General features: G+C 39.2%; 1 protein-coding gene and 2 pseudogenes across 1 annotated transcript; all 3 read left to right on the top strand.

The window, feature by feature from the left end:
* Positions 1-6,506: 6,506 nt before the first annotated feature.
* On the top strand, positions 6,507-7,845 carry LOC140859332 (pentatricopeptide repeat-containing protein At1g06140, mitochondrial-like; annotated as a pseudogene).
* A 39-nt stretch (positions 7,846-7,884) lies between these two features.
* LOC114913151 (putative pentatricopeptide repeat-containing protein At3g23330) lies at positions 7,885-11,183 on the top strand (annotated as a pseudogene).
* A 90-nt stretch (positions 11,184-11,273) lies between these two features.
* LOC105034764 (CRIB domain-containing protein RIC4) lies at positions 11,274-13,583 on the top strand. Its single transcript, XM_029261713.2, has 3 exons — positions 11,274-11,592; positions 11,682-12,053; positions 13,338-13,583. The coding sequence occupies exons 1-2, from the start codon at positions 11,463-11,465 to the stop codon at positions 12,047-12,049; spliced, it is 498 nt and encodes a 165-aa protein (XP_029117546.1). The 5' UTR covers positions 11,274-11,462; the 3' UTR covers positions 12,050-12,053; positions 13,338-13,583.
* Positions 13,584-14,903: the final 1,320 nt, after the last annotated feature.

Raw genomic sequence — 14,903 nt, 5'->3', positions numbered from 1 at the left:
AACGGGTTCGGAGTTCGGATCTGGATTTTACCCATTTCTCACACACTCGTGGATCCCAGATATTTTGGATTAGGTCGGCCGAACACTCTGGAATCCTTCAGTCCTATCTTGTCTGTCTTTCCTCTCTTTTCCTCTTTCCGACTGCAAATCCTAGCCGCTGTCTATAGTTTAATCTCCTTCGTTGGCCTCAAATCAGTACTCTAGATAGACAAAGAAGCTCTTCCCATCCTTTGCACTGATGTTTCTTCATAGATAAATGCTTTTTCCTCCCTTTTTTAGCTATTTCTTTCCTTTATACAATTAAAGGTCTCTCTTTTATTGCAGAGGGTATTACATCCCCTCCTACTCCAAAAGATCTTTGTCCTTAAGGATCAAACTGAGGGTATTGACTCTTGAGGACCCAGTAGTCCTCCTAGATAGCTTCTCTTTTGCCTAAATTACTCCATTGGACTAACATTTGGGTAACTGCCTCGTTCTCTCGACGGATCATTCTATGGTCCAGTATTTTTTTTGGTTGTTCCAGTAGCTGTCCGTCTTCCCCTGTGAGGAAAACTGTTAGAGAGGCCTGTTGTGGGTTCTGTATCCCTTGTTTAAGTAGGAATACATGAAATACTGAATGTATTTAGGATTTTTGGAAAGTTGTAGCCTGTAAGCCATCGGTCCCATCCTTTCTAATATTTTGAATGGACCGTAGTATTGTGAGGTAAGCTTAAGATTCTTACGGATGGCTACTGTGCTTTGCCTGTATGGTTGAAGCTTAAGGTATACCATGTCTCCAACTTGATACTCTTTGTCTATTCTTTTTCTGTTTGCATTTTGTTTCATGTGGTTTTGAGTCTCTTTCGGTTTATCTTTCAATATCTGTGTCATCTTGCTTCTGTCCCTGTTCCAGTCTTCCACTATGGTGAGTACTCCCATTCCCAACTGGACCATGAGATACATTAGAGGAGGCTGCCCATACAAGGCTTAATAGGGTGTCATCCCTAAGAAGGAATGGTGGTTAGTGTTATACCACCATTCAGTCAGGGATATCCACTTGTGCCATTTGTGCGGACTCTGGAAACAAAAGCAGTAAAGGTAAGTTTCTAAGCAGCGGTTCATCCTCTCTGTTTGTCCGTCTGTCTGGGGATGGTAGGCTATGCTAAGTTGTAGTTTGACCCCGATTAATTTAAATAGATCCTACCATACTTGGCTGGTGAATACTTTGTCCCTATCCGATATTATGCCCTGAGGCATTCCATGCAATTTGTACACATTATCTAGAAATGATCTTACTACCTCCTGTGTTGTATAGGGGTGTATTAGGGGAATATGATGTGCATACTTTGTGAGTCCGTCTACTACCACTAACAGGGTATCTTTATCTTATGATTTGGGCGGTGCTTCTATGAAATTCATGCTGATTTTTTGTCAAGCCTGAGTTGGAATTTGTAGTGGTTGTAATAGACCTGCATAAGGAGTTCCATCAATTTTATTCTTGATATAGATTTCACATTCTTTCATCTTCTCTTCTGCTTCTCTTTTCATTCCAGACTAGTAAAATAGCTGCTTAATTCTCCTGTAGGTATGACTCATTCCAGAATGGCCCCTTAGAGATGATGCATGCATTACTTCTAATAGTTTCTGTCTTAATCATCTTGTGCTTCCCACATAAATTCTTCCTTTGAATTTGAACACTCCTTGATGATAAGAGTAATCAGGTTGGATAAGTTTCTCTACTATGATCTGTTGGATCTGCTGATTTCCTTTATAGCTATCTGTAATCTCACTCTCCAAGTGGGTACTGCTGCAGTTATAGCCTTTGTGCATCCTTCTTCTAATCTCCATCTTGATAGGGCATCAGTTGCCAGATTTTTTTTCTCTTTTTTGTACTGTATGTAATGATCCAACCCTAGGAGCTTCAGTATTTCTTTCTACTGAATGGCTATAGTAATCTTTTGCTCTAGTAAATATTTTAGGCTTGGTGATTAGTTTTAATAATGAAAGATTTGGAGCTGATGTAATGCTTCCATTTAGAGATTGCCATCAGTATGGCTAAAAATCCTCTCCATATATGGTAGCCCTTTGTGCTTTTCACTCAATCTTTTGCTAAGGTAAGCTACAGGTCTTTTTTGTTGAATGAGCATTGCACTAATTCCATATCTACTAGCATCCACTTCTAGTATGAATGGTAAGGTATAGTTGGGCATTGCTAGGACTGGGGCAGTTATCATTACCTCCTTCAATTTCTCAAAGGCTTCTTGAGCCTCCTCATTCCAATGAAAGTTATCTTTTTTGAGAAGTTCAGTTAAAGATTTACTGATGTTTCATATCCTTTTATGAATCTCCTATAGTACCTACCCTATGAGATCCAGAAATCCTTTCAATTCTTTGAGTATAGTTGGTGTAGGCCATCTTCTCATTGCTGCCACCTTATCTAGATCATTGGCCACTCCTCTTGTATTGATGTGCCTAAAGTACTCCATTTGTTGCTGTTCGAAGAAGCACTTGGACCTTTTGGCATACAATTGGTTCTTCCTCAATAGGTTTAGGACCTCCTTGAGGTATGCTCCTCCAATATTTTACTGTACGCAAGAATATCATCAAAGAAAACTAATACAAATTTTTCGAGGTAGGAAGAAAAAACCTCATTCATGATGGTTTGGAATGTTGTAGGTACATTGCTTAGCCCCAAAGGCATGACCAAGAACTCATAACATCCCATATGAGTCTTAAATGCAGTCTTGTGCACATCTTCAGGGCTCATCCTCACCTGGTGATATCCAGACCTCAAGTCTATTTTAGAATAATATTGAGACCCTACAAGCTCATCCAGTAGATCATCAATCAGTGGGATGGGATACTTGTCCTTCACAGTTGCCTTGTTCAATTGCCTATAGTCCACATAGAATCTCCAATCGTTGTCCTTCTTCTTAACTAAAAGTACAGGTGAGGCATAAGGGCTGGTACTGGTTTATATGATTGTGAATTTAAGCATTTCTTGAATCTGCCTTTCTATTTTATCCTTTTGCTCAAAGGTGTGCCTGTATGGTCTAATGTTAACAAGGCTGGTTCCTGGCAGTAGAGATATTTTGTAATCCTGTGGTCTACTAGAGGGCGATCCTTTAGGTTCTTAGAATATATCCGAGTATTATTCTAGGACCTCCTTCACTTTATAAGATATCTCAGCTTCTCCTTTGTCTTTCACAATATTTATCATGTGCCCAATAGCACAATAAATTTTTTTCAGTTCAGTCTTATACCATTGTGTAGCTGTAATCATTTGAAGTTTGATCTTAGTAAATTTTAGTTTTGACCCTTCGATTATACCTCTAAGTGTCATCTATTTTCCATCCTTGGTAAATATAATAGAATTATTTTGATAATCAAAAGTTACCTTCCCATAGGTTCTCAACCAATCTATTCCCAAAATGATACTAGATCCATCCAGCTTGATCACCCTTAGATATGCCTGATATGGTTCTCCTTGCATGGTCCACTAGAAATTGGCACATTTTAATTTACTTAGGACCTTGTGTCCATTGGCCACAGTCACTATAAGAAGGGTTGTAGGGGTAAGAGTAGCCTTCACTTCTTTAGTTACCTGAAAATCTATGAAGCTGTGAGTGCTGCCAGTGTCAATCAAGATGATCACCGTCTTATTACCTGCTTCTTCCAATATTTTGATGGTTTCATACTGATTCTGTCCAACTAAAGCATAAACTATAATTTCCAACTCATTTTCTTTTTCATCTTCCAACATGGTTTTCTCTTTTTCTTCTTCCTCATGTAAAAGATGCTCATCAAATACTTCATCTGCCTCTACTGTGGCATTGGTGGAATGGGCTGACTTCTATGAGCACTAATGGCCTACATGGTATTTTTTTCCACATTTAAAATAGAGGTCGGTAGCCCTTCTCTGTTCCCATTGTTGCTTGCTGACTTCCTGAGGTAAGTTGACATTTCTGATACTTTGAGGTTTGTGGTTTTCTCCTTGTGCAGCAATTCTTAGAACATGATACCCAGCAGGTTGTGAGGTGGTTGTTCTATTAACTATTTTGCTCTTCCTCCACATTACTGCCAATGCTTGTTCATATAATTTGACTTGTTCATATACTTCTTTCAATGTGGTAGGATGAGATAAATCAATAAATGGTACCCGCTCTTCTTTTAATCTATTAATGTAGCTTTCTATGAAATACCTTTTGGTAAGTGCTGGATTGTAATACAGCATTCTAGCTCTCAGATCTTCAAACTTCTCCTGATACTCCTCCACAGTCCCTGTTTGTACCAATTTGTTAAATTCTCTAATTAGCTGCTTCATACTGCTATTATCAAACCTTCTGTTCACTGCTTCTACTAGCTCCTTCCAATTCAGATTTGATTTATCTATCAGGTATTCTTCCTTCCATCTGTGTGCCTTTTCTATGAGATGCATTGTGGCTATTTCTACTTAGGGAGTAATAGGGATTTGATATATTTTGAAGTATTGCTCTCATTTACTGTCCCATTCTCTAGGTTCCTCTCCACTGAAGGTTGGGAATTTCAACTTTAGATAAGGTATATGAAAGTTTGTTTTCCCTGGAATGTCCTCCATCCTGTCCATTGGCTTGTACGGAGTGGGTAGTATTCCCTTATCCTTATCTTCGTCTGCTAATGCTGAGGAACTTGCATCAGGTTGATCTTGAACATTTGTCTGTCCACTTTTTATAACTATGGGGGTGTTGTATGCAGAGATTGGAGTAACGGATTGAGATACTGATGGCTGGGATGACATGAGCTTCAGCAACTGCTCATGCCTACGATTCTGTTCCTGCATCATGATTTCATGCCTCTTTGCTGCTTCAATTTGTAATGCTTCATATTTTTGCTTTTCTTCTAGTTGTATCTCATCTAACTACCTTGTCAGAACTTCGATTTTGGTGTTATATTCTTCAATAGCTTGTTGAATTCTTCCTTCTATCTGACTATGGCATTCAGTGATAAGTACCTGCAATTTTTTTTTCTAAAATTTTGAGATTTTCACTAATTTCTCTCAATCTAATTTGCTCAGCCATTCCTTCTTCTTCCCAGAAGAATTGATTTTGATATTTATTTCTGTTTCTATTTTTCACCCCTATTTTGAATTCTTTTAAGCTACTTTGAGTAAATTTTTATACTACTTCTCTCCTGACTACAAAAAATTTATAGCCAAGATGGCCGATGATGATCTTGAGGCCTGGTTGTTGTTTCTAACTTTTTTTTTTGAAATAGTAATCACTCTCAAATCTTGGTACATGTCAGATCTAATGCTATTATTGTCTACTATGTGAAGTTCAAAGATCAAACTCTTGATTCAGATCAAATCTATTGCTATTTCTATTTACTGTGTGTGAAATTTAGAGATCAACTGAATACCTATTGCTGATCGGCTAAATTTGATAGATCTATGTGAGAGTGGTGTCCGCGCCCTCAGATCCAAGGATTTCATTGCTTTGATACCAAATTTATAATATCCCAAGCTCTGAGGTAAGATTTTTTGGCTGATTGTTCTCATATCTGAGTAGATCCAGGTACAATGAGTGAAGAAAAAAGATTTCAGGTAGATCTGAGAGGGAAATAGAGAAGGAAGGGAAGAATTCAGAGGAGAGGAAGAGGGTTCCGGGAGTTGGATTTGAAGAGAAAATTTAAGATGGAAGTTTGCATTCGTTCTTTTTTTTATTTGAAAAACTCATTAGGTCTCTGTTACATGCTATTTATACTTCAGCTGTTAAGCTGAGATTATAGTGAATGGGCCTATATGGGCTTCTACCGTCTTAGGCCTGGGGTACACTTGTTTGCTTCTTAACGGATTCGGAGTTCGGATCTAGATTTCACCCATTACTCACATACTCGTGAACTTTCGATATTTTCGGTTAGGTCGGTCGAACACTCTGAAATCCGCCAGTCCTATTTTATCCGTCTTTTCTCTCTTCTCCTCTTTTCGATTGCAAATCCTAGCTATTGTCTATGGTTCAATTTTCTTCGTTGGCCTTAGATCAGCGCTTCAGATGGACAAAAAAGCTCTTTCCATCTCTTGCACTGATATTTCTGCATAGATAAGTGCTTTTCTCTCTCTTTTTTTTTTTTTTTTTTTTTTTTTTTTTTTTTTTTTTTTAGTAATTTTTTTTTATATATAACTAAAAATTTTTCTTTTATTGCGGAGGATGTTACGTATGGTTAAGTGGTGATCACTGCAGCCTAATGCAAGGCTGGTGGCGTGGTTTTTTCATTTCATTTATTTTATTATTATTCTTCTTTCTTGGAGACTTGTAACAACCTTCAATAATAGTAGCCCATCATTTAGCCCGGGAAATTCCGGATGCCACTGTTGAAGAGCGCAACCGTTAATTCTACCAACGATTTAAATTTCCCGCGCCCTTCCTCCGTCGATCTCTGCTCTTCTTTTTCAACACTAATTTATCACTCTCCAACCAAAATTTTTAACCTCACTCCATAAATAACCCTTGGGGAGCTTTCATCAATTTGCTTAAAGATTTCCAGAGTAATCAAGGCAGGGCTTGGCTCGAGATGGGCAGGTGGGCGCTGGTCTTCTCATTCTCTATGTCAAGTGCAGCTGTTTCGATCTTGCACACAACTTGTTCGGGGAAATCTGCGAAAGAGATGTGTCCACATGGACTATTCTTGTCTTGGGTTTCTCTCGGAATGAAGAGTGTGAAATGGGGCTAAGAGTTTTTATGCACATGCTAACTGATGGGATTTTGCCGAACTGCTTTACTCTGGCTGGTGTCTTGAAGGGTTGCGTGGGATTTAATGATCTCAAAATGGTTTGAGAATCCATGGATGTATTATAAGGAATGGGGTTCAATTGGATGTTGTGTTGCTGAATTTGATTCTTGACTTCTATGCTGAACGTGGTGCCTTGGAATGTTTGGAGAGAGTTTTCAGTATGATGAATGAGAGGGAAACTGTTTCATGGAATATTGTGATTTGTGCTCATTTACAGAATGGAGATATCAATGGATTGATGAAAACATGGTTCGCCGTACCAGGCCGAACCGCCCGGTACGGGCGTACCGAGCCAGACCGGTCCCTTACTGGTCCGGTTTGGGCCTTTTTTTCGGAACACAATCCCGAACCGCACCGAACCGGGCGGTTCGGTGCGGTTCGGGCCCATACCGCTCGGAATTGGACGGTACGGCTCGGTTCTGGACCAGTTCGGGGTGAACCGAACCGTACCACCCAGGAAAAGGTGGGAGGGGGGAAAGTGGGGGCCTTTTCACATGGTTGGGGGGAGAGAGAGGGGAGAGAAATGAGCGTGGCCCACTTCACATGGGGGGAGGGCCTGGTGCTTATTCAGTGTTCTCTGAGAGTTCTCAGAGAACACCCATGGCTACTGGTATATTTGGATGGGCTCCTTCACAACCGTACCATCATCTTGAGGATACTTCTCAGAGTCAGAATTTTAGCGAGAGGTCTGAGATGTCTTACAATCCAGAGAGGATGTCTTATGGGATGATGAATATTCGAGAGGACGGTGCAGCTTGGCTAGAGGGTTGGACTGATATCCCTTCAGACTATGTTGATGATCCAGACATCTACGAGCGTCACAGACACTCGACAAGAAATTAAATGCAGAGTACATCTTAAGGTTCGTATATCAGTTATTGCGCTTTGTACTTAAATATTTAGATATATTTTAATGCATATTTTATATATTTTTTCTTTAATTTTAAGATGACATAGTTGAAATATAATGTAAATAAATATATGTTTGAAATTTTGGATCAAGAGTCTTTGTACCGCAATCTAACTCCAAATTGAACCCAAATATGTCAATAATATGCAATATAATGCCATATTGAAGTTATATTTATCAATTATTAACTTCAAAAATTCAAAAAAAAAATAAAAATAAAAAAAAAAATTATGTACCGGTATCGGACCGGTACGCCTGGGTGTACCGTATGTCGGTACGGTACCGGTCCGGCATCGGCATGCTGTTCGGTACCGGTACAGCGAACCTTGGATGAAAATGTTCAAGATGTCACCCCTTTGTGATGTCTCAAGTTCGAAAACAATCATTAATGGGCAAGCACAAAATGGGTTGGTTATGACTACCCTGCAACTTCTGTTTAACATGGTGGAGATTGGGCTTAAGTTTAATCTGTTCACCTTCTTCATGGCATTGGTGGTAGCTGGTACATTAGCTCTGCTGGAATAAGGAAGCTCAAAACCTAAGAATTGGGTAGTAGCACGTATCATTTATTAGGAATTCACTCATAGACATGTCTTGCAAGTGTGGCAAACTGAAGCTTCACCAATCATTTTTAATATTTTGTCTCAGTGTATTGATGGTCTAATAGCAAAAATGTTTCATGGAGTGCTATGATTGCTGCGTATGTGCAAAATGGTAACGGTGAAGAAGGTCTGGAGCTCCTTTCCACAGGATGTTTCACAGAGCCCACAACCATCATTGCAGCTTGTTTTGATGCTGGAATCTTAGAACAAGGCAGGAAGTTGCGCGCCTGCATTGAAAAGCTAGGCCATGGATTTGATGCCTTTCTGGCATCGGCTAGCACTGGCATGTATGCTAAATGTGGTAGCTTGGCGGATGCCTGCAAAAGTTTTAACCTTTGCATGTGAGGAGGAAGGCTATCACTGGCATGTTGTGTTGTGGACTTCAATAATAGGCTCCTATGTCTTTACATGGGCAGGGGAAGGAGGCATTCAGCTTTTTGAAAGGATGCTGCAACATAAGATAATTCAAAATGAGATAACCTTTGTGGGTGTTTCGTCAGCATGTGTCCATGGTGGTTTGTTTGAAGAAGGCTATGAGTATTTCGGATCGATGCAAGAAGATGGTGGCATATTTCCAGATATCGAGATACACTTGCTTGGTTGATCTCCTTTGTCAACCAGGTCTACTTGAGAAGGCACAGGACTTTAACCATGAAGATGACATCAGCCATCATATTCTTGTTGGAGAGCATTGTTATCAGCTTGTCTTCACAAGAATCACAACAACAGAGAAATTGCAACAGGGGCTTCTGAACCATTGGTTCAACATGAACCATGTGATGCTGGATCTGATATTTTACTGTCAAAATACATGCCTCCAAAAGGAAATGGGGGCAGGCTTCCAAGTTGATGAGCTTGATGTGAGAGAAAGGGGCCAGGAAACAACCAGGTTGATCTTGGAATTCAGCTAGAGAACAAGTTTCACACATTTGTTGTGGGGGATAGGTCACATCCCCAAAGGGATGAGATATATTCGTATTGGGAGAGCTTAACTGTGAGACTGAAGCAATTAGGGTATTCAAGTAGAACAAACTTGGTTCTCCATGATGTGGAAGAATAACAGAAGGAATCAGCTTTTAATTACCATGGTGAGAAGTATTGCATATGGGATCTTTGGTACTGCTGGTGGATCACCTCTAAGGGTCATGATGATCCTGTGCATCTGTGTAGACTGTCATGAGCCTATCAAATATATTAGTCAAGCCACCAGTAGGAAGGTTATTATTTGAGATATACACATGTTTCATCATTTTAAGGATGGCAAATGCTCATGTGGGGATCACTGGTGAATGAAGCTGAAGTATGTTATACCTGGCTGACCTTGCCATTATGATAATATTATAGTGGATTGACCTCTTTAAATTGAAATATAAGGTATGTGCTCTTAAAACCACCATAATTTGATGGAACACCTAATGGAATATTAAATTATTTGCTTGATGCAATTCAAATTTTCATTTTATATGTTTTTGGGTGATGCAGTGTTTGCACCTTGAATCACAGTTAATGGCTGTTTCAATCTAAAATTCTATGCAGTTATTTCTGATACTATTTAGAATAATTATAATTATCTTTTGGTAGTGCAAATAATTTTGGTAACTTTTCAGCATTGCTCTGGACATCTGTCGCTGTTGGTTCTGTCTAGTAGGCTGACGAATTTTTTTTTTTAAATTTTTTTCTGCAAAATGTTTTCTTGGATTTCGAGTGATATTTCACCATCAAAGTTTGCCTAATAACTTGAATCACATGTAAAGTCCATTGGACCCACTTTGAAGAAAAGGAAATCTCACCTGGTATGCGTATATCCGAAACACTTTATACTAATTCACTGCATTACTCATTCCAATATCCTGCTTGCCTCTTCTACATGGTTATCACAGTTACCTTTTACATAGTACTTTAAGCCAAAATTTTTTGAACAAATTGTATTCACAGGGAAGAAGTCTTCAAAAAGTAGGTGGGACTAGGCGGAATTCAGAAGTATAACAGAAGTAACACCCCAATCAATTGAGAGGCACATTGTCATATGCCATTTTTTTACTATGGCCCAATTAAGTGGTAAGTTGTGATGATTTGAAGTCTTTATATAACCTCCACTTCTACTAATTCCTGCCTCTTTAATAGATCGTTCAAACACCCTTTTTCCTTGGAGGGAAAGGCTCCAATGAGGCTTGAGTAGTGGCTTTAGCTTAGGGCTTCAGAGTCGTAATTTAAAAGCTTCACTTTGTGTCAACCATGGGAGTAATTTGTCAAATGTAATGAGGTGGTGGTAAAGGTAGAATTGCAGTCCATGGAAGCAAGCTAAGATCTTGGGAGCAACTGTTGTGTTCGGTAATCGGTACTTTAAAGGACCGCAACAGATGCCTTCACTAGACTTGTGAGGGGCATTTCTTCATGCTGTCAATACTTTTTCTAGGGAGACAGCCATGATCAGTTAAGTGTCATCACCCACCGATCATTCCCAGTGAAACCAACCATTCTTGTTCTGAAAGCTTTTTGACTTAATGGTGTTATCTCAAGCCAATACAAGTGTAAGAGCTTTCTTCTGACCCCAAATGTACTTCATCTCTAGGCAGAGGAAAACTGCAAAATATGTATGACTTTCTACTAACTAGGCAAACAAGTAAGAAATACTTAACCCTCCATGAAATTGGCAAATCTTTAGGTTCCTTTACTCTTAGACTAACCTTACACTGATCTAAATATACTTTGTTGAGACCTGTCTAGTATTAGTATTTTAAATTGCTTGTACTTTACTCTTAGACTAATCTTAACTTCCTAATTTAGGAGTAGTTGTAAGCTGGGAAAAGCAGAGATAGATCATAATATGATGGCTTGGTGTTCAAGGGAGGTAAAAAATAGAAGACCCTACATGATAAGGTGTAGCAGGAGAAGGTTCTCAAAACAAACAAAAAGCACTTGGTGGGCTCAGTGCCCTACAAATTGGACCTGCAATCGGCCAAAGGTAGGTACCAAAACCAACCAACCCAAACCACTCCATAATATCCCCCTTCTGTCTGCCTTCCTCTCACCAAACTTGGATTCCTCATATGTGAAATCATTCAGTCTTGCTAACAAAGCCAACACTACCTGATATATCAAATGCACTTGCACTTCATTTCTTTCATTCCATAAGCACCCTTCTCTCTCTTTCCCTCCTACATCACACTGTACCTTTTCTCCTCTATTCCATTAATGAGGCGATGAGGGACCGCCGTATGGAGAGGTTTGTCATCCTTCCATTCTCCGTGGGCTGCGTTTCTCAGTCGAGCGTCGCAGTTTGCGAAAACCAACCAAAGAAAGCACAACAAGAGCCAGTTCCACCGCAGCCATGTAAAATTCTTCTTTCTTCTGTTCTTGTTACGATATCTGGTAGAGGTATTTGTCAGTTCTGCCCCCTTATCTGTTTGTTCTTTTGGAAGGTGGAGAAGGTGAAAGCCAATCCAGTGGGAAGACGAAGGGCTCATTTGGGCTTCCCCCACTTCCTAGGCCTAGCATCTCTGCAGGGTTCCAAAAGCTGATCAAAAGCTTCAAGAACTTATCTCAATTGTTTGTAATTTTCAAAGAGGATGCTGAGGAGATAGAGATGGAGATTGGATTCCCGACGGATGTGAAGCATGTGGCCCATATTGGATGGGATGGATTCAACAATGTTAGCAGCATGAAGAGCTGGGATAAAGCTCCAGATTTCCTCTCTATACCCTCCCTTTCATTGAGGCAGTTTGAGCTGGCCATGGAAGCCCAGACTGGTGCTCCCCCACCCCATGGTCCCCTTGGGCAGCGACCATAGTGAGGTGTAGTTGCCCTGTTCTTCTCTGGTTCTTGTTTGTTGCTGGCTATGCTTTGGTGACTTGTGATGAGAGGTGCATGTGAACTTGTATAGCTTGTTTTGATATGGACTCTTTTAGCATATTCTAGTCCTTGTATACATGTGAGGTCTTGGTTTGTTCCCAGACCACAAGAAGAACAATTGTAGGGCTTGTGACCACAGACTCTACGACCTTCGGTGGTGGGAATTTCATGTCATCTCGAAGGGGTGGGGGTGGGGGTGGCATCTTTTTCGTAGTTCACGTGATTTGACAGCCCACCGAAACACCTCTCCGATTTTTATCATTTAAGCCCAAGTCTAAAATATGACGATCTAATCTTGTTTGTATGCAAAGCTAAACTGTTTGTCCTTTTGTCCTAAAAGAATCTAATCAAGATGCTGCTAGATTTTAAGGTTTTTTTTTTTTTTTCTTGATTTCTCCAGATCATTTTTGAGAATTAATTGAAGGGTTAAGAAATGGTGTTTTGTATTCTGGCTGCACACCACATCAGGGTGGAAGCACTCCATTCCAGTCACCATTTTATAAATCTTAAAGCATAGGTGATAAAGAATATATCAGTGTCTCGATTCTGCCACGTCAGCATCCTAAAGAATAAGGCGTGGATATAATAAAGAGTAAAGAATAGGTGAGGATCCGATAGAATCGGTCCAAGAAAGCCTTCCATTTCTTCTCCTCCGAGTCCCTTGCCGCCAACTCCAACCATCCTTCCCAAATCGAGTTGACATCGATGTACTTGAGATAAAAAGAAAATGTATTCTCAGCATAAAAATTTGAGAGAAGGAATCATGAAGAAAGAATATTTTCTTATTTCAAAACTCTTATTTTAATATATAGTATAGATAAAGGTTTCGAGTGGTGGAGTTTGGACAAAGAAAACTCTTAATTCTCATGTTAGGTCTATGGTGACACTTTGATTTCCACAACATGTAACGAATCTTTCAAAAAGTTTCAGCACCTATTGATTTCGATCCATCAATGGTGAGTGCAATTTTTTGTTGTTTCAAAGTGGATTATCATATGGAGCTTGTTCGAACTTTTTTGCATAAAGGTTGTAGAGGCCAGCCCTTGTTCCAATTGGAACAGAGATGTGTCTCCAAGGAGACAGAGAACCAGTCCTTTTGATTCCCCTAAAAACACCAAAGGAATCAAGAAGAAGAACCTTAAGAAGTCTACTCCACCATATTGAAAATGCTTAAGTAGGATCATGAATTGCTTGTTTGGTCTTATAGGAAAATGTTTCTATTGTAGGTGGGATTGAAGTTGATGGTGACCAACTGCATATCTTACTACTTGTGATGGTCTCTCAGGACGTTTTAGGCTCGTTAATTCAAGATAAGTTCTGTGTCATCCTACTCACTTCATTTATGGTTGAAATAGCGTATGATCAATTGCATTGTTGGTCTTCTTTTTTTTGTTTTCATTTTATGAGATATTTTGTAATTTGAGTGAAACTTTAGATACGTCTGGTTTTAGATGCCATTGGATTTGTTGCTATCTTGTGGGTCTAAACGTTTGTCAAGATGCGTTTTGCTCGATGTCTCAGCTTTTTCATTTTTCATATAATTAAATTGCATGTAGTTCTGCAATTGGATTTAGGGGTATGCTGCTAAAATTTTGAGTTTACGCATGTGATTAGAACTTTTTCCACTCTTTTTAGTTGTGATTTATTTAGACCATATTTGGTTGGGGGAAATGGACTGGAATAAAATGGGAATGAATTATTTCCATTCATTTTTTTTTTTTTTTGGATAAGGCTTCCATTCAGTTTTTGGTTTTGGAGAATTCTTGTTTCGATTCCAAAGAGATGAGAATACCTCCGTCCCCCAAACCCAATCTCTACTCTTCCCTAAAATATAAATTTTATTTAATTTTAATTCTAATTGCAAACCAAATATGTTAAGGAATATTATTTTGATTTTTATTTCAATATTTTGATTCTGATTCCGAATACGAACTAAATGCATCCATAAATTTAGAATCTACCGCATTTTCAATTCTTGTGTACCTTGGATGGGCAAAGCAAAATAGTGGATGGGTAGTGGTGGTGGGCTCCATAAGAAACGTAGAAGAAGAGGAGGGCCAGAGAGGGGGAGAAGAAAGGGGTGAGGGCAGTTTAGAGAATATTAGGGCGACGTCTAAGCCCAAGTTAAATATTATGCTGGATTTCGGCCGAAGGACCTTGCATCCAGATGTGGACTATCATGGGTCGCAATGCATGCTATCTAAAAAAGAGAATAAGAGTTAACAAGTTCTCAAGGCCTTTAGGCAACTTGATTTTCCACTCCTTTGCTTGAGTGCCATGTCATGATAGTTGATGCACAATTAGTATTCTAGACTTAATCCCTTACACACAGGCTTGTTTCTATACATAAATTTGCCAATTTTATTTTATGCATTAATTTAGGGTTGGACCTCTATTTTACTCTGCCCTTTTTCTATTTTTTCTGGGAATGAAAATTTTGTATTCCAAATGAGATTTGAATTGCCTTTATGTTCATATTCGTGATGTGCTTTATATACAAGTTGAACTCTTGACTCCGGAGACCAGATATGGTAGAATATACCAACAAAATCTATAGCTATGGGAAAGAAACTAAGAATCTAATATAATATAATACAATAGCAAAAACGATTATTTGGTACATATACTAATTTGAACATAACAACTGGATCCCATGATTTTTGGAGATTGCTCTGAGATGAAATACCAAGATTGTGCATGCATTATGCGGCAGCTACGATATCACAGATCCTACATATTATAATAGATGAAGTTTTACATGATTCTGGCAACTGTAATACTCTCCCTCAAGT

This window comes from Elaeis guineensis, chromosome 7 (assembly GCF_000442705.2).
Source record: "Elaeis guineensis isolate ETL-2024a chromosome 7, EG11, whole genome shotgun sequence".
Lineage (NCBI taxonomy): Eukaryota > Viridiplantae > Streptophyta > Magnoliopsida > Arecales > Arecaceae > Elaeis > Elaeis guineensis.
The sequence above is the reverse complement of the archived record's forward strand: the minus strand, read 5'-3'. Positions and strand labels throughout refer to the sequence as shown.